We start from the raw sequence: 18640 nt of genomic DNA on the forward strand, positions 1-18640 counted from the left end.
TTGCTGTTGGCTTTAATTAGTCAATTTTTCACAAAGAGCTGGCAGCATCCAAGTCATGTTATTCTTCTGTTAAATCCATTTTAATTCTGACCTTTGAATGGGCCTGTTTTCTATCTTCATGCACGGGACTGTGCCATTCATGTCTCCAGACGTGAATGTTTATTTTGGATCTTTCTGCAGCGCCTTGGATCATAATCTCTTTTTAATTAAATTAATTTTACTATTGGTACAGCAAGCTGCAATATGACAAAGACAACAGTAAACTGCACTTAAAGGCAAAGTTGAAGGGTATGGAGGAAGTATGCTGAGGCTTTTCCCTTTCAAACTGAGAATGAGATAAATGTCAGTTATTTGAGCTTAGTGTAAGTCTAAGTTCTTGGGTAAGGTTTTCCTGAATGTTACAAAAACAAAACGTCCAGTTGAAAATTTGAAAATTCTATTGTTTTCTTTTTAACAGATGAAAGGTTTTCAGGTTCTCCACAGTTCAGTGATTGCTTTGTCCCAGTTCTTTTGCAGCAGGTTTTGAAATTTGACAAAATTAACATGAGTAAAGGTCACTGATTAAACAAACAAGATGCATATGTCCTGTTTTGGTGAAATTATGCAAATTGTAGGCTCAGTTTTTTGTTCTTAGATAAAAAGAGAAGGACCCGGTGTGGTCTTCTGCTGTTGTGCATTGAGAGATGCTCTTCCAAACAACAACAAGTGGTTATTTGAATTACTTTTGCCTTCCTGTCAGCCCAAATTCTCCTCTGAGCTCTGGTAACAGTAGAGCATTTGTGCCAAGACAACTGCCTCTCACAGGATATTTTCTTTATTAGGCCAGTCTGTGTAAACCCTACGGATGATTGTGCGGGAAAATTTCGGTAGCTCAATAGTTTCTGAAACAATTTATGACATTCTTAAGTAACTCTGAATTCCACAATCAGAATCACCTAAATCTCCTCTGTTCCCCTATTCTGATGCTCTGCCTGATCTTAACCATCTATATGCAATTAGTTTCTGCCAAGTTGCTGAGCACTTGGACACTAGCAACTGTTTATAAGTGATGTAAATATTACGCATTTAACTGTATGTTGTTTACTTGAATGCAGTCTCTTCCGCTCACTCTGAAGCTTTCTGCCTCGTGATCATTTATTCACATAATATCAGGTAAGAGCCCCAGCAGGAAGTAAAGCAGCAAAAACAAAAGAGGACTTGAGTACTGAGTGACGCAGATGTCTTCTCTCGGACTTCACTGAGCGGAAAAGTGAAAACAAGCCTCTCAGGAAATGGTCTGTAATAAATGTGGTTTGTGTCAAAATATGTTTCCACTCCAGTGAATCAATATTTGTGGTGTTCATGCTTAACAGGCAATGCTAGAAATTCATGAGTCTTTAAAGATGTTTGTCCAACACAAGCAGATGGAGTCTCACTTTTACGAATGTCTCACACATCAACTGCTGTTACAAGGAGACACATCTGGCCCGTTTCCAACATCCCTGTCTCATTTCTCTTTTTTTTTTTGTCACCTAACACTTTTTCTAAGCATTTCTCCTCTTTGATATAATCTCCACTTTCATTATAATAGCCATGTTACAGATTGTGACACCTAAATTGTTTGTTATTGCACAAACAGTGTGCTGATTGTTATGCAGTAGCTCATCTGCATAAGGTAACCTGCTTATACATCATGTCAATACTCTTTCTATCCAGTTTTCAGGTGCATTTTGAGTTCAAACCCTGATGCTGAGATTCTGAAAGTATTTTCATTTCAAATTCTAATAATCTTTCAGGCTTGGTTAAATACAGTCTTTTGACAAAGTATAATGAAATCAGACTGAGTGAATATATTATGACGCTCGTGAACCATGTAAGTGACACATAAAGGGAAGCTTCCCCTTCTTCCTGGCAAGCTTAGCAGCTGACCCACATAGCCCATATTGCTTGGGTAGCCATTCACAGACAGAAAATGCTGTAAGTTAAACAAACATAAATTAGAACAGTAGGCACTTTTTTCTAAAAGGTTCTGATTCCACTTCAAGATACTCTCTGGTATAAATAGATAACTATGCACTCATTAAAATAGAGCTTGAATAATTTTACCTTATATAAGGAATTTCCCAAGCAAAATATATGCAGTGCTGTACAAATGATTTAAACCACCCCTGATTTAGGCCATGACTGAGTGTCCCACTGTGTGTTTTTCTAACCAGGTGATGCTTTTATTGGATTGGCAGCGCGTTTGGGATTATTGTCATGGTAAAAAATGAAGCCGATTCCAATCAGACACTTTGCAGACAGTATTGCATGGTGGATCTGGCAGTACTTCTCTGCACTTGTAATTCTATCAATTTTAACAAGATGTCCAACACCACTGGCTGAAAGTCAGTCCCAAATCATGACAGAGCTTCGAGGTGTTTTACAGATGGCTGTAGACGCTCAGTGTTGTACCTCTCTCCTCCTCTCTCCTCTGTACATAATACTGATGCATTTATTATTAAGGTCTTTTACATCAAGCAGGAAAGATTATGTGGTCATTCAGTTTTAACATTTACTCTTCAAAAAAACTGTTCATGCCTAATTCAATGGCTGCTCTCAGGATTAAGTCAGCACAGCGACCTCACCACATGCAGGGGTCCGCGTCAAAATAACCCATCTAAAAAATCTAAAAATCTAAAAATTCAGGTCCTCATTTTTATAACAATGGCAAAATTTATCTACAAGTTCTTATGATGTTTTCAGATAACACTTGAAGGATGTTTATAATTTTTAGTTTATCATTTGCCGCATTCTAAAATCCTTTTCAGGGTGCTTTTGAGGCCTGTGTGTGTGTGGTTTGTGAGTGCAGGGTAACATATCTGTAAAGAAATACATGAACATTTCAGTCTGGTTATGTAACTCTAGAGATGTTCTCACTATCTCACACACTCGCACATCATCAGCATGCATTCATGCATGTCAGTGTGAGCATCTACACTCTCCTATCCTCCTCTGTGCAGGAATGTGTAAGTCCTGATGCTAGGTCCAATCAGATCAGACTGTAACCTCAGCTCACCGCAGGAGCTTGAGCAGGTGTGAGTTAACAACAACCACAACACTCCGACAAGGAAGCCACGGGGCTCCGCTCTCCTCCTTTCTCAGACAAACTCAATCCCTAGGAGGCGGGGTGGTGTGCCACTGAGGCGTGTTTGGGGTGCTCCAATGTGCCTGAAGGCAGCACTGGCTGCCTGCCCCACTGACATTGCATTATTCAACTCATCGTGATGTTGACTCTGTGGAGCCTCCGCTTAGTTGCGTCACAGTGTTGGTAGGTTTTAGCCCTGAGGTTTTTGCATGCATAGTATACTACACATAAAAGTTCTAAGCACTTACAGGAGGCTTTCAAAAATACTGCAGGGAACAGTTTCTATTTATCAAATAATACTTAAATGCTGTGATCTCTTTCCTCACACATATGTCAGATTGCTGGCTGCACTTGTGTAATTAAACCAATTTGCTAAAACAATTTATAGAAATATTTTTAGTGCGTTTCACATTTTGTCTTGCATACTGCCTGCTAGTCACGTGTCCTTGGCTTTTAGAGCAAACTTAATGCAAAGGGTGTGTGATGCTCCTGTTTTTCTGTATAGCATGGCATTTCCAGCATTGTGTGGCAACATTTTTCCACTGTAGCAGGCCTCATTCTAAACAAACTATATATTATTAGCGTAGCCATAATCTTTAGTCACATGTCGATTGTTTCCCTGCATCTTGACATTTTCACATACTGACTGATTCATCAGCAGCAGCTTCATTTTAGTTATCAAACTGAAAAGTTCGTTGAATATCAGGGAGTTGGGTTCTTAACTCAGTGTCAGTGCAGTTTAAAATGTTAATTAGAAAAATCATGTTGAAGAAAGAGTCAATGTTATGTCAATGCAATGTAGTAATGTTTTGAGAGAAAGACGAGAGTAAGGAAGGAAGAAAATGCAACGAAAATGCCAGGGAGACTTGGGTCAGTCTCTTAAAAGGAACCAAGAACATCGAAACTGAGCACTATTAAAGAACATACTGCTGGTTTTATCCATTATATGCAGCGGTGCACTTTACCAGCACTTCACCACTCAGCAATTTAAAAAAATACCTTCAGCTTTTAGACTGATGTCGAACCTTCCAGTCAGCCAAAGGCTTATTTTATTTCCTTTTCTTCACAGTTTACAGTGTGGAAGAATAATGAAGACCAAAATAAGAAAAAAAGAAATAACTCCAACACATCTGGAAAGTTTTTAACAACTTTGAAAGTTTAAAGTGCAGTTGCAACGACCATCAAACACTGTGATGAAACTCTCACATGAGGATGGCCCCAAGAAAGAGCAAGAGTTCCCTCTGCTGCAGGGGATTAATGCTTCCCAGAGTCCCAGGAGCAGATTATATTAACTATTTAGAGACCTTAACCTAAATAACATCCACCTTCTATGGACTTTTCATCTTAATGGCTCACCCAAAGTGAATTTATACTAGAAGACCGAAGACATGTAAGGGACTTCTTTTGAACAGGAACGTGTTCTAGCTCCTGTAATGATTCTTGATTAGCTTGTGCTGAAAATGCAGCTTTGGCATAATTCTTCTTAGAGTGCTGTAGGTAACCTGATGGGTGTCCATTAATACTCTCAATTGCTTTGCCAACATGGAGTGAAGGAGAGAGCACTCCAACCACAGGGCAAACAAAGAGATGCAGAGCCACAAACTCTCCCATCCACACCTATGCTGTATTTAGAGTGACTATTTAACCTTTCAGGCTTGCTTTTGGACTGTTGAGTTAAGCTTTGAATATACTATATTTGATTATACTCTGGTGCTACCAACATAATGAGTAGTTTTTCCTGTTATACTTTGAAGTCTGCTGCCAGTAGCGCATGGCATATTGTAAGTCTTGTTTTGAGTCTGTGCAGTCACAAAAAACAGGGAGGCACTCAAACATTGGCGTGGACTCTTCCGCTGATGGTCTGATGATGAACTTTATGTTAGTTGGACCGAAGCAGACCCTAGCATGTGGACAAACAAGTAAACTATAATTAAGGCTTTAGCCAGTGCACCTGGGGGGCACCAACACGGGAACAGGAGAAAACTCCACACAGAAAGACCCCGGGTGACCAGTAAATTTAACCCAATCAACAGTGCTAACCACCATCATGCCCACTGGTGGATATTAAGAGGTCACAAGGCTGAAGCCCAGTAAGAGGAGAACTGCTTTAGCCAGGAAATACAACTAATGAAAATAACCAGTGGCCTGAAGAGATGTGAGGTGATAGTTTAAATGAGGATGTTTGAAAAGACAAGTTTGTTCTCCAGCTAAAACTAATCACGGGCAGAACTGTTCCTGCATGCGTGAAATAACTGAGAGTAATGAAGAAAAGTTCTCAGCCAAATGTTAACCAGTCTGAAGTTGCATCACCAAAACAAACTTTGTCTGTGAGTCATGTAGCCCCTCAAGGCTGGAGGACAGAAAACATGTCTCCTGTCAGAAACCAAGCACAAGAGACGCTTTGGGGAAACAGTGTGGAAATGAAACTGAGCAGGATGGGTGAAATGATCAAAATCAGAAAAAAGCCCCCGGGCACAGATGTGAAAAAGCCCTCCCACTCTCCCCTCATAGACACGAGACACTGAGATGTGTTGTGAATCTCTTTGTGGCTGATTTTTCACTCATTCTTTCATTTTGATTATATCTCTCTGGTCATTTTGCACATATTTGTTTTCATTCTTTTCCCCTTTTCCTGGTCGTGTCGAGTCTCTCAGTCATGTCTTTTTGTGCTTACTTTACATCTGTGTGTATTATCCTTTTAGCTTTCAGTTTAACCTCTTTCTCGTTATTAGTGACTCTTTCTTTGAACCAATTTCTGATTTTTCAGGGTGATTTTAAAGTCATTCTCTATGTGTTTCTGTTGAGTTTACATCTCAGTTTTTTGGTTACATTTGTTTTTAGTTGTTTGTGTGTCTGTGGTCTTTTTTGCATCTTGTGTTCACACTGTATCTGTTTTGTAACTATCTGTCAATTTTAAGTAGATTTAGTCCTTTATTTAGGTTTTATCTGCTGTAATGTTTCACTTAAATTGTCTCTTTATGGTATTTTTCTGCATGCATGTTCATACAGTGATGTCGCACACACACTCACACAACAAAGAATGTGAATATGTGGACAAAGTCTTCATTAGTGGACAATCAGGTGTACCTCCTGAGCAACATTTGTACACTGCTTCTTTGTTTTACTTTTTTTTTTTTTTAATAGCAGAATTTCTTTTTAGCAATTAGGCTTTTTTGTCTTCTTCTTTGGTTGGTTTTGTGTTTTTGCATTATTTGGCATTTGTTTTTAGTGAGTTATATTGCGCTACTAAATTACACTGACAATGTGTAGGTTTAAGAAAAATGAACAATATACACAAAATAACTACTGGGGAGATGCAGCACAGGAAGAAGAGTGGGCCATCCACTAATCGACCGGTCAACATCTACTTAGCTTTTACTTTTCAAACCGAGCTACTGAGCTTCAGTCAGCTGATTTTAATTCACGTTTAGCGAGGTGAAAACTGGTGGTGCATCTACAGTTTCTGAGGAGTGGAGATATGAACATTTATTTTATTTTTATTGCAATAAAACACACATGTGCTCACTCAATCAGCTGACAGTAATAGCTTATTATAAGCAGAGTCATGTGTGGTATCAGATTGGAAAGGACATCAGTGGTATTGCACATCACTACCATTAAATGTATAACAGCACAATTATAGCAGTCAAACTTATCTCTGCCTGAAACTGGATCACATGGAAATTACTTACCTGCATCAGTTTATTTGGAGTATACAGTAAATTATTACAGGCTAAATTATTAGTCAGCTACTGTGGCATGAGTCAGTCATTAGCAGCCATGGTACAGAAGGACAGAGGTAATGAAGTGGAGCCAACAGGATGCAAACACGGAACTCAGGGTCATTCGGGAGTTCGGAGGCATTAGGGGAGGCTGACAGCTCTAAATAAATCAGTGTCTTTGCTTTTGGTCAATAAAGTTTGGAGACAATATAATGACTGGACAAAATGTTATTTGGTTTAATGGACAAAGCATTTGGAGGGAAGTTGTCTCTTGTTTCAGTTTTTCCAATAAATAAATGTTTTTTATGGTTGTTTTTGCTTCTTTAATTCTTTTCTCCACCCCACCTCCTTCATCAAACGTGAAGGCTGCTATTGAATTCATTCTTTCACAATCATTTCTTTGAACTGTTTAATTTGACTCATTATGATGGTCCTGTCATAGCAACAGACTTTGTCAGTTTATTATAATTTCAGTGCTGAATTGTGTATTTCTCAACAACACACTGTAACAATATTAAATTGTTGTAATCCACCTTTTCCCGTCTTACAGCTCTTATTGCCTCCTCAGCCATCAAAGGAAGGACATTCACTCCTTTGAACTCCTTTTTCATTTTTTCTTTATCTGTAAATGTTGTGAGGCCTTTAAGACCTTTAGATTTGCTATTATACAAACATCTGTGGCTAGTTTCTTCCACCGAAATAAATCACTTCTTGAATTTGATTGCAACTACTTGACCAACAATGAATCAAACTGCAAGGAAGGTTCTTTTATAGATGAGCATAAAGGTGTACAGATTCCCTTTAGATCGCTTCGCTAGCCTTGAAACAAATATCTGGACACCTAAGCCTTATTTGAAAATGTACAAATGTCAAATCAAATGTATTTAAATAAAAGACAGCAAAAGGAATCCTCTCAAGAAAAAGTTACAAAAAGGAAGTGTGTCAGATTTTAAATCACACCCAACAGTAGCTTTTAGGATCACAGTTACAGTTTTGTTTTATCCTTTAGCTAGCAGGAGTGCTTTTATCACCTGGGCCTGGAAGCATCAGTACCCTTCAGTTCATCCACACTACAGCATCAAGAAACTGACGTCTTTCATCATAGAATCCCATAGGATGCTTTCTTTTAAGGTCTCTCCACTGATTTTCCTTCGTGTTTAGGTTTAGGTCATGACACAATCATCGGCTTGTGCCTGTTGAGTTAGTGTTTAAGTGACCATTTACTTTGTATATCTTCACCTTTTTTTCCCCGAAGTTCCAGAGTCCAAATGTGACCTCTCCAAGCTGCATGTTTTACCATCCAGAGCAGCATCTTTGAAATCATCTGTAAGACCTCATTCATTCATATTAAGGCTGTTAAGGAGTTAAGGAGTTAACTATTAAGGAGTTAACTACAGGAAATGTCTTTATGTCTTTTAATGCCAAATGTCTTTTAGACACCATCCCAGTTAAAGTGTTCAAGGATACCGAAGCACTAATTAACACACCTACATTAGATCTGACCTTTATTAAATGGCTATGCACCAGTCTTTCTAAGCTGGTGATTGAAGTTGATTAGAAACCCTTCTACTGATCCAGGCGATTTAACGAACTGCAGACTTGGGACCAAACTAGCGTTCATAATCCTTCCAACTATGTAACTATGTTTTTATTTGAAAGATTCACAGAAACAGCACTGGGGAAAGTCGTCAGATAGTAGATTCTTCTTGTCCTGCTAGATGTCAGTGCTGCATTTGTCCCCTCTGGTCCCAATATGTTATAAGAGAGGCTGGATAATGCTGTTGGCATTAAAGCAATAATTAAAACATATTATACAGAATGCAGTTTTTTCACTGACTCTTCCTGACACTTGGAGCTGGAATTCCACAGAGTTACAGCAGGTGCTAAAAACAACACTTTTTACACTGTTAATTAGGCGGGACCTTAATAACACATCTGTATCTCCCGGCCACGACTGCAATATTTGGATTTCAAGTTCTCGTTGTGATGAAAAGTTTTTTCTTTATATACAGACTGTGGTATAGATGCAGCAGACTAGACCCTGAGATCACTGAAATAAATTAGACGAAGATAAAAATGGTCTTTTTGTCATTCTTTAAAAGCAGTACACCATGCTTTTTGTATAAAAAGCGGGATAATAACCAAAACCATTAATGCATTCGTAGTGCGGTTTCCTCCAGTGCCCTTTACCTCTACCATTAGAAAGTCTAATGTCTTTCACGCTGATGCTTGTATTGTGCTTATTTGAGGCTGAGATGCTTCATTAAAGCTCATCGAGATCTTTCCTCTTACCTTTTTTGTTTAACTGTGTGTTGAAGATTGGACTGATGTGTTTGTATGGAGCTGAAGATTTTCAGGTATGTCACATTTCTTTGTGGATGTTGTGTTTACTGACAGTAGTATTTTGATGAAAAAAGATCTTATCAGTGATTTTTGCTGCATCTGTCACAGCTACAAGGTCAGAAAATGGGCAGAGCTAACCTGACAGTTTCTCCAGTTGATGAAATATTAACTGTGTCTAAATCGTCCCCCTATTTAAAGAACATAATGAGTGAGTAATTTCCATTTTCATAACTAACATAAAAGCACAAGAGGGTAACACAGGTCGGACATTATTTTCTTTTAACCAAGCACCATGCTGATTTCTAATCTTGATTTTTAGACTTAATCATTATTACATTCACAATCAGAATTTTTTTCAGGGAAAACTTTTTTCACTGGTTTGTTTCGGTGTTGCAATTCTTACCCTCCCTAAAGGTCCAAACTCACTCACGGATTAATTTGGCTGAAGCCAACATAATGAATTTATTATAATTGAGTTCATTTAGTAAACAAGGTCAATAAGATGCAAACGTTGCAAAAGGTTTCTGTAAGTAACTCTGTGAAAACGTCACTAACTCTTTGGGATCTTCTGGTTCCTCTTGTTCTGATCACCCCAAAGTATTGGCAATCAGTAGGAAAAAAAAGAAAGAAAATCTTCCCAATAGACATGTTTTTTTTCCATAGATATTTTGTTTTGCCTTTGTCCTGAATATAAGGTTAGGGTTAAGGTTACCAACTGTGTTTGTCTCCACATCTCCGAGGGTTTACAACACGGCTTGCGTTTGGCAGCAAGTGTCCAAGGTGTCAGCTGGTTGCCAGTTTCATCTCTCCGTTGCTCTTTTTGCAGCTAAAACTGATGGTTTTACAAGACTCACAAGTCCACTGTCATTGGACTTTCTTGCTGTCCTTGGGTGCACTTGTGGATATATCATGGTTGAGGCTGCATACCAGAAGCCGTTGCCTTTGAGGATGGGCCTTATGCTTAAATTTTGCCACCATGGTTGTGTCTGTTTGGTATTTACATGTAGAGGGCTTATAGACAGGGGTTTAAAACCAATGCAAATCTGTTCTAATGAAGTCCTCCAAAATCCAAACTGACTGTTGTCCAATGTGGATGAGCACAATCAGCGGTCTAATGCTCGTTGGTTAATCATTGGCTGCAACAGGGAAGTGAGAGACATCGAAGTTCTCTGGAAATTGGAGAAGCCCGAAAAATGCAACCAAAGATAAAAGAAAAAACGTAATGTGAAAAACGCAGACAGTGACTGCAGTAACTATTTTCAACACTCAGTTTCATCATAGCTCTTTCTGTGCTATAACTTTGTTCTTCTCTAGTGCTGTTTAATACTCCAAGTGTTGGTATTATTCCGATACAAAGTAAATACAGAACCAGTATTGCTGATGCTGATTCCAATACTGATAGTTTTAACCTGTAAAGACAGCTTATGCAGGGGAGAGCAGTGTGTAAATAATTAGCCAAAGGAACAAAACACACCTTTCAGCTTTCTAGAAAATTCCCTGTAAAATTAGACATTTTTAAAGGGCAATAATTGTTGATGAACAATCACATTAAATAACTGAGGTTTTTCACGTAATTGACTGGACAGATTTTGTGTTAACTTTGTTTTTGTAATCTTGATTTTGGGTCTTGTGAGTCTTGTGATTCTGGTTGTTGTTATCTCTCTGCAGCTTTATCGTTGTACTAATTTTGTTTCTCATTAAGTCAGGTTTTTCTTCTTTGGTTGTTGTGCATCATTTTATAGTAGGTTTGCCTCTTTTTACAGTAATTGTGTTCTGTCTGCAGTCATTTTATGTTGTAGATGTTTTTTGTGGCTATGTTGACTCTTGTAAGTAATTTGGCTCTTTCTTTTTTTTTTTTACATGCAAATTGACTACATTATGTAGGTGAATCTGAATTTTTTTGTGCTGCCATTGGTCTGACACTATGCCAACACATCAGTATTTAGGTATTTAATAGATCACAGACCCCAAACACACAATACCACACGTTTGGAAAGTCAGGCCGGAAACCAAAAGAGCATGCACTAAAAGCAAGCAAAAGGTCATTCACACTTTCAAGAAAAACAAGTAAGTCAACAAAAGGGAGCACACACAAAAATAAAATTAATGAATGAACAGGAATCAAGGATACTAAAATCCAGAACATCAGTGATGTCATAGCTCATCCAGCTCACTCATCATAATTGTCAGGATATATTTATTGGTCATTGATTGATCTTGATATTAAGTTTTGGGGAAAACCCATTAGGTGATCATTAGGTGAAAGTTTACTAAAATCTGACTAATACTCTAAAGGATATAGTGATTCTTGTGAATTGTGGACTGACGAATGATGGAGCCCTCACCATGACATAAGGTGATCAGTCTGTCACACAGATGAACTAAAAACTACAAAAGTGTCAAGCTAAAACTGAAGACAGAAAAAATACATTACATATTTCTTCTTATATCACTCACTGTTATATTTGTTCTTTCATTTTGGCATTGTGCTCGTAGTGTTTCTTATATTAAATCAGGATAACTCAGTTTATAGACTTAGAAAATCACAAAGAGCCCAACCACACAGACATATAGCTTGAATGTTATCATCACCCATTAATTTGATAAAATTTGAGGATTCGGCATGCTGCAACTTGGAGAAAGATCAACTTTCTAACATTTCTCATTTTAATTAGTTTAGTATAAGAGCATGCCAACTAATGAGTTAAGGAAACCAACAGGGACAGAAAAACTGAAGCAGAAAAAGTGCAAACTTCACCAACATCTGATGATGTTTTTGCACACTGCCGGTTACATGCAATCACGTGAAGCTGAGATCTTTGATTTCATCTTTATGTTTCTTGTTTTTCTGAGTAAATAATTAAAGCTAATATGCACTCCCATCCCACCACCACTGTGGCTGCAGGTCTTTGACTACAGTCCCATCATTACATTTCCTGTTCATCTATGTCCATTGAACTGAACAGCTGGAGACCAGCCAGACTAGCAGAAACCAATTATCAAGACTTGATTGTTCTCGATCCTTTACAAAAAATTATATGAAGCCATAAACATCTTGTGGAAAATTGCATCTTATGAGGAGCTGCCTGCAATGTTTTGGATGAATAGGATTGTACTCTTTTTATTCCTCTTCACTATATTCTCTCTTAAGTAACTTCAGTTTAGCTGTTTATGAACTCAGAGAACTTGAATTTGTGCTGTTTTATCCAAGTAAATCATAGCAAAAGAATCCTGGCCTTTATTAGAGATCCGATATTTACAAAGAGCACATGTCAAATAAAATACAGCACTGATGTACTGCCTTAACCCTTGTGCCAAATCAAACGCCAAAATGTCCTCCAAGGTTAGTTTACATGATGAGTTCAACAGTAAATTATTGAAAAATTAGCAAATATTTGAGTGAATATTAAATTTTTTATGTAAATCTGGTGAAGACAGTGTTGTTAATATATTGTATAGTCACATGATAAAGAAGTCACATATTTTCTAGACTTCCTAGACTGATGGGCAGCAACAGTTGCTTCTCTAAGATTTGTGATGTATTTCCTCTTTGACATTGTTTTAACAGCGAAAACCATATTTTTATAGATGTGCTCACATTTGCTGATGATCAGTTAATCCAGTAGTTTGATTAGCAGGACATGGCTGCTACTTACCCTGTTATTTCCTGTGGAAGTAGTAAGGATGGAATTCGTTTTTCAAACACTGCTTCTGCATTTTGACTTCATTTTTGTTAAATAAAAAAAGACATTCTTGCTTTGCTGTTCATTTTTATGTAAGTAGTTTTAAGACTTGCTAAATATAAGGTCATTTTTATGATGCTCTTGCACATAACAAATTAGAATTAAGAGAGGCAACATTTTACATGTACATGGCTACATTTTTACAGAGTTGCTTCTTTTCATTTCAGCAGCATAAACAATAAAGTAAAAAAATCCTGAACTGAAATAATAAATGTAAAATATGTAGACCAAGGCTTCTGCGAGTGATTTAGGTTTGGTGTAGTTCCAAGTTTTAAAACCTCAGTGTACTGATTCATTCCCATTACTGTTTCGATAGTGTGGCTGGGAAACTTTGGGGAAAATGGCTCTTAGCCTCAAGAAGCACATTATCCTCATTTCACCTTTTCTGTACTTTAATGAAGTCAATAAAAGTGACTCCTCGTATGAATGCTGCTTTAGGCAAGACACACAAGACCGCTAGCCCACAGTCTATAAAAACAGAATAAGATACAAAGTGAACTTAAATGTTCAAATAATTGCCTTTGAAATCAAGCACAAAGCAGAGGTTTCAAAAACCCTCTCTCGCTCTGACAGAAGCCGGGCCTGAATCCTCTGTAGATACTGGTAAGGACCACACCTTGATGACCTAGTAGATGGCTATATACATGGTTAGACCCCAGTCATATAAAGAGGCCAACAACCAGTTGGAAAGGAAAAGTGTAAATTCTGCAATGCAAGTAGTTGCTGTCAGTCCCTAATGAGAAACTGGTTACAAAGAAATACACAGTGCTGCACTGACAACCTCCTTGCAATCAATTTGGTCTGTTGCCGTGGTTTCCAGTAGTTTTGTGTTTCCCTGCAAACACTAACAAACTATTCAAGAGCTGTACTGAAACTGTGAAATGTGTGATGTAAATCAGAAACCATTCGCCTTCAAAGTAAAAGATGTTCCTTTGCAAATGAGTTAATTGCAGTAGTAAGACAAAATATTTACTTGCAAACAGTCTCTCTTTCTTTATTGCATCACAGAGGTTTTTTTTTTTAGTTTCACTACAGCTCAAAGATTAATTGGCAAGTGCTTACAGACAAGTCAGTATCTTTCATGTAAACTGAGAGTGAAAACTGCAATGTGCTAGCAACCAAAGCAATCATAAAGAGATTTTGGGTGCTTTCTGACTGATTTCACTTAGCAAGAGCCAGGAGCACCCAGCAGCTCCTCTTCAGGGAATACACATTTTTCTCTAGCAACTGGAGGCTGTCAGGGGGTCACATAGGCCTGTGTGACTGAGGCCTTATTGTACCTGGCAAGCTAGCATTACCCAGGATGATATTTGGCAGCTTAAATTTACAAATCGGCAATCTTTAAATAATCTGTGTTTCACTAATTGTTGTGTCCCACAAGGTTTGCTCTTTGAGTTACTTATGGATTGTTATCTGGCGTATTAACTCTATCATATACTTAGGACCATGAGTAAGAAGGGTCCCCTCTCTGTAAATGAGAAAATTGTGTCATAAGTTGAGCATCACGACCTTAAAGATTCGCTTAACATCTTTTCAGGTCTTAAGTACACATAAGCAAACGTGATCCAAGATCTTTTTGTCACATGACATGTCTTTAGTTTTGAATTTTATGCCGTGCCGCAATTTTGTACAGATTTTGCATTTCTCTGTCTGATGCTTAATACCTACAGTACAGGACAAGTTTTTCTATAAGAAACCTAACAAAATAAACGATGGACACCTCCAGGAAATTAAAGGCTTTTCAAGCTGTGTTTCAGAAGAATGTGCTTTGATTTTTTTGTAGTATTATTTGATTCATAACACTTTTCTGAACCATTTTATTTTTTGGTTAGATTTCAAAGTTGTATTCTCCCTGTTTTAAATCAGTGTGAAGTGCAATATCCACTCTTGATCCACCTGCACTTCCAACATTTCTTGTCCCTTCTCATTGCTTGTCGTAGCTTCTTCTGCCAAGACTGAAAATGTCCCACACTGTCATCCCATTATATCCTTGTTGCTCTGTTCACTGACATACTGCATGCTGCTGCCAGTTGGTGTTTTCTCCCTGTTAGTGTTGAAGGCATCTCAAATTCAATCTAATGCAGCATTTTTGGCCTTTGAAGACTTCAGTATCCCACAATTTACTGACAGATATATAGACCATAGATAGTTGGTGTTTAGGTCTGCATGTGTGTACTTACCCACTGAAATGGTCCACACTGCCATGATCTTGATGCGGGCCTTGGTGTGAGAATTGAAGCGGCTGTGATGGATTGGGTTGCGTATGGCGATATATCTATCCAGAGAAATGGCACAAAGGTGCATGATGGATGCTGTGGAGAACAGGACGTCCAGATAGATCCAGATGGGGCAAAGATCAGAGGGCAGGGGCCAACCATAATCTGCAGAAGGGCAGAGAGTACATATTTGTTGAATCTGTGAAAATAGCTTTGCCTGAATGAACAATGGTGCTTTAGTCTCAGTGATATCCTCCAAAAGGTAATTTCACTGCATTGTATCAAATCTGAACATTAAGTTAAAGACTAACCTATCTGTTTTTTTGCTAGTTGTGGCTATACTTCAATAACACAGTGATGCATTTTAGTGCTGTGTGGTGTCAACATTACATCTTCTGCTACTTGACTGATAATCTTTGTTCAATTATTTAAAACTGCATTTTTCAGGTTTTCCCAAAGGTAAGCTTTATTTACACCTGACTGATATTCACAGGCTTAAAATTAAAATTCAGTACAGACCATTTATTGAGAACATGCCACTTAAAAAAGTGTTTCAAAATCACTCAGAAATGGTACTTTTTCAAATACTGATGTTTTTAAGCAACTTTCAATTAAAATCACTCTTGATCTTAACTGTCAGTGCTTGACCAGTGAGGTAAATCCATGAATGAGTCTGGGTGCACAAAATTTGGAAATAACAAAATCACAGAGGGGAAAAAGACTGTGCGAGCTGCTGAAAATGTTGAAAAATCTTTGCATAGCATTGTTTCTGGCAGGCCGTAGCCTGAAGCTCAGCCAGCAATCTTGGCAGATCAGTTGTTTTCAAAATCATCAGCTGATGGCTCTGCGGATACTCTGATGAACATCCTATTGGCAAATCTCACTTGGGGTGTGCTCTGTACAGCTGCATACAGTGACAGCTACCCCTCATGCTCCTTCACAAAGCCACCTCCACCCTCATTTCTTCCATATCATGCTATTCATGTTCTTTCTCACTTAATTAAAGTCATGTCATTGTTACTGATAAGACAAATCTGCAGCTGCTCTCGCTGCCTTTTGACTTTGCACATTTGTGCGTGGCGGGCCAGGAAGGTCTCAGAACAGAGTCCCACTTCCAAACATAAATTATTGTTACTGAATAACAATCTTATTTTATTTACTCTGAAAGGTCCTCACAGAACTGACATTAGAAGAGATAATGATATGAAATTAAACTTGTATATTTTTCTTGGATTATTCTCAAACAAGAATCCAGGTTTAATTTTGTTATAAAATGTGTCTGAGCAGCAGTACAAAGTAACACTCAAGAGAATGCTTATCCTTTTTCACAAAGACCATTGAAATTCCCACAAGAGCTTGCATTTAAGCTAGTGGAACAAAGCCTAACCTGGCTTTCAGGTCATGACCTCACTGTTTTATTTCTTCATGGCTGAATCCAGGTTAGAAATGGAGGTAGTTTAAACCCCAACTGCTGCAGTGGAATCTTAAGAATAATATATGATTGTAATATGTGTAAAATGACCTCATGCTTGAGTATTTTTTTAGCAAGAAATATGCTCACAAGATACCTTAAAAGGTGATATTTTTGATTCTTGTTGATATATTTAATTTGCTGTCCCAAGTGAAGTAATGCTAATGCTTTACCAGTATGCTGCTTTGAAGAATTAGCTGAGCCTCAAAGCGAATGGTATGTTTGCATTCTCATCTTTACAAGCTTTATGTACTGTTTGAAAGAATCAGACCGAGGATAGAGGAGGCATAAAATTTGTTTCCTACTATATCATACAGGACTCAGAGTCATGGGTGAGGAAATGGAGCTCAGAGTTGATTTTCTGTTTTTTAACACAGAAAGGAGCCTGCTGATGTGGCTCGGGCATCTACACGGGAAGTATGAAACCATGGTGCATAACTACAAGAACGAGAAAAAGCAGGAGGCATGACGCCACAGAATAAATCTAACTTTAGTGATTGTGGAGTAAGATGAAACGTGAGGACTAACTGGAAAAATACAGTCACTATACCTCATGTACCGAAAGTATGTCTATGTCCCTCAAAACTTAGCAATATATTTCATAGTTCACTTAAAAGCAGAGAAGTCTCTCTTCTCCTTTTATATCTCCAGGAAATTTTCCCATGAAGGGAGGTGGCTTCATGATAACCAGTGGCTTATTTCGTAGGTTTTTGCAGCTGGTCTTTCTAATATGAATAGTAATGATGCACAGGGACAATATTTGTTTCTGTTCCAGACTGCAGATTTGCTTTAATTTAACTTGTGTCTGTGATAAAGAACATTAGCTGTGCTACAATGGTGGTTTTCATGGACTTGTGTGTTGTTAGCCTCTAAAAAGCTGATCACACAGTGACTGCAGAGTGATAAATGGAATGAGTCATACAGATGGAACAGGGCCGAAAGCTTTTAGACCCGCCTCGAACTGAGAATGTGCTCCAGATACATCCACCACTGACTAAACTGCAGGTGCACAGGCTGGAACTATATGTTTCTACACACATGCACGTATCTTCAAATCACACACACACAACCACAGCATGTCTCCCTCATGGCTGTCGTGCTGCTCCTGCAGCAGTCATTTCTAAATATAGCCCTCTAAATTGGTCCTGAAACTACTCAGCTGCTGATGTAAATTATATTATATTATGAATATTATCATGAATGGAAGCAGATATGCTTTTTATGTTCTATAGATCAAGGTTAGTTTATTTATAGAGGTTGTTTCTGCACAGGGCAGTTCAAACTGCATAACACAGAAACAGAGCAGTGAAAATCAAAACTATAAAATCAAAATTGAATGAAATGAGAAAGTGAAAAACTAAAAACAAATAAAAGCCTCCCATTTTGAGTGTAGAAAAAAATTTCTTTACAAAGCAAATTCAGCAATACTTATTACATGGCAGACACGGAAAGTAAAAAAAAACAAACAAAAAAAAAAAGTGCAGATTACTACTGAGTCTTTGTCACTGAAGGGGTTAAAAAACTTTGAAATTGCAAACGTTATCATAATTATTTATCACTGATAAAGCTGATAAAGCTAGCAGCTTGCTAGTTCCATTGCTCCAATCCCAATACATCAGGAGATGTCTATAAATCGATAAATGGCATCTGTAGATTAAAATGTGGTAATGTCCCATTCAATAAACACTTTTCAAAGAGATCTCAACAATTTTTGAATGGTACTCACTCTTGTGTCTTTAGTGATTAGCTTGGTTAGCTTCTGCTAGCTTAGATCAATACTCTTGCACCATAGCAGCAGCACTTTCCTGCTCAATTTGTCAAATGTTTATTCACTCTTTGCCCTCCTTTAGCATTAATGGCACTTGAAATAAATATTGTTGGGTTGTAGCTTTGGAGATCAGACTCATTTATTTGGATAACTGAGTCCACACCATAAAAAACAAAAAACAAAAACAACCCTGTCGATAGCCAGGCCCAAGTAGCCTGCGTGAGCAAAGGTAACTAGTCCTGGTATATTACCCCAGCAGCTGGGAAATCTG

General features: G+C 38.0%; 1 protein-coding gene across 1 annotated transcript in view; it reads right to left on the reverse strand.

Moving 5' to 3' along the window:
- htr2aa (5-hydroxytryptamine (serotonin) receptor 2A, genome duplicate a) overlaps positions 1–18640 on the reverse strand; it is an 80586-nt gene that overhangs the window by 8722 nt on the left and 53224 nt on the right. Inside the window, exon 2 of the mRNA XM_063500041.1 lies at positions 15095–15295. Within this exon, the coding sequence (XP_063356111.1) occupies positions 15095–15295 (201 nt within the window). The remainder of the gene's footprint in view (positions 1–15094; positions 15296–18640) is intronic.

Source organism: Pelmatolapia mariae, linkage group LG16_19, assembly GCF_036321145.2.
Source record: "Pelmatolapia mariae isolate MD_Pm_ZW linkage group LG16_19, Pm_UMD_F_2, whole genome shotgun sequence".
Lineage (NCBI taxonomy): Eukaryota > Metazoa > Chordata > Actinopteri > Cichliformes > Cichlidae > Pelmatolapia > Pelmatolapia mariae.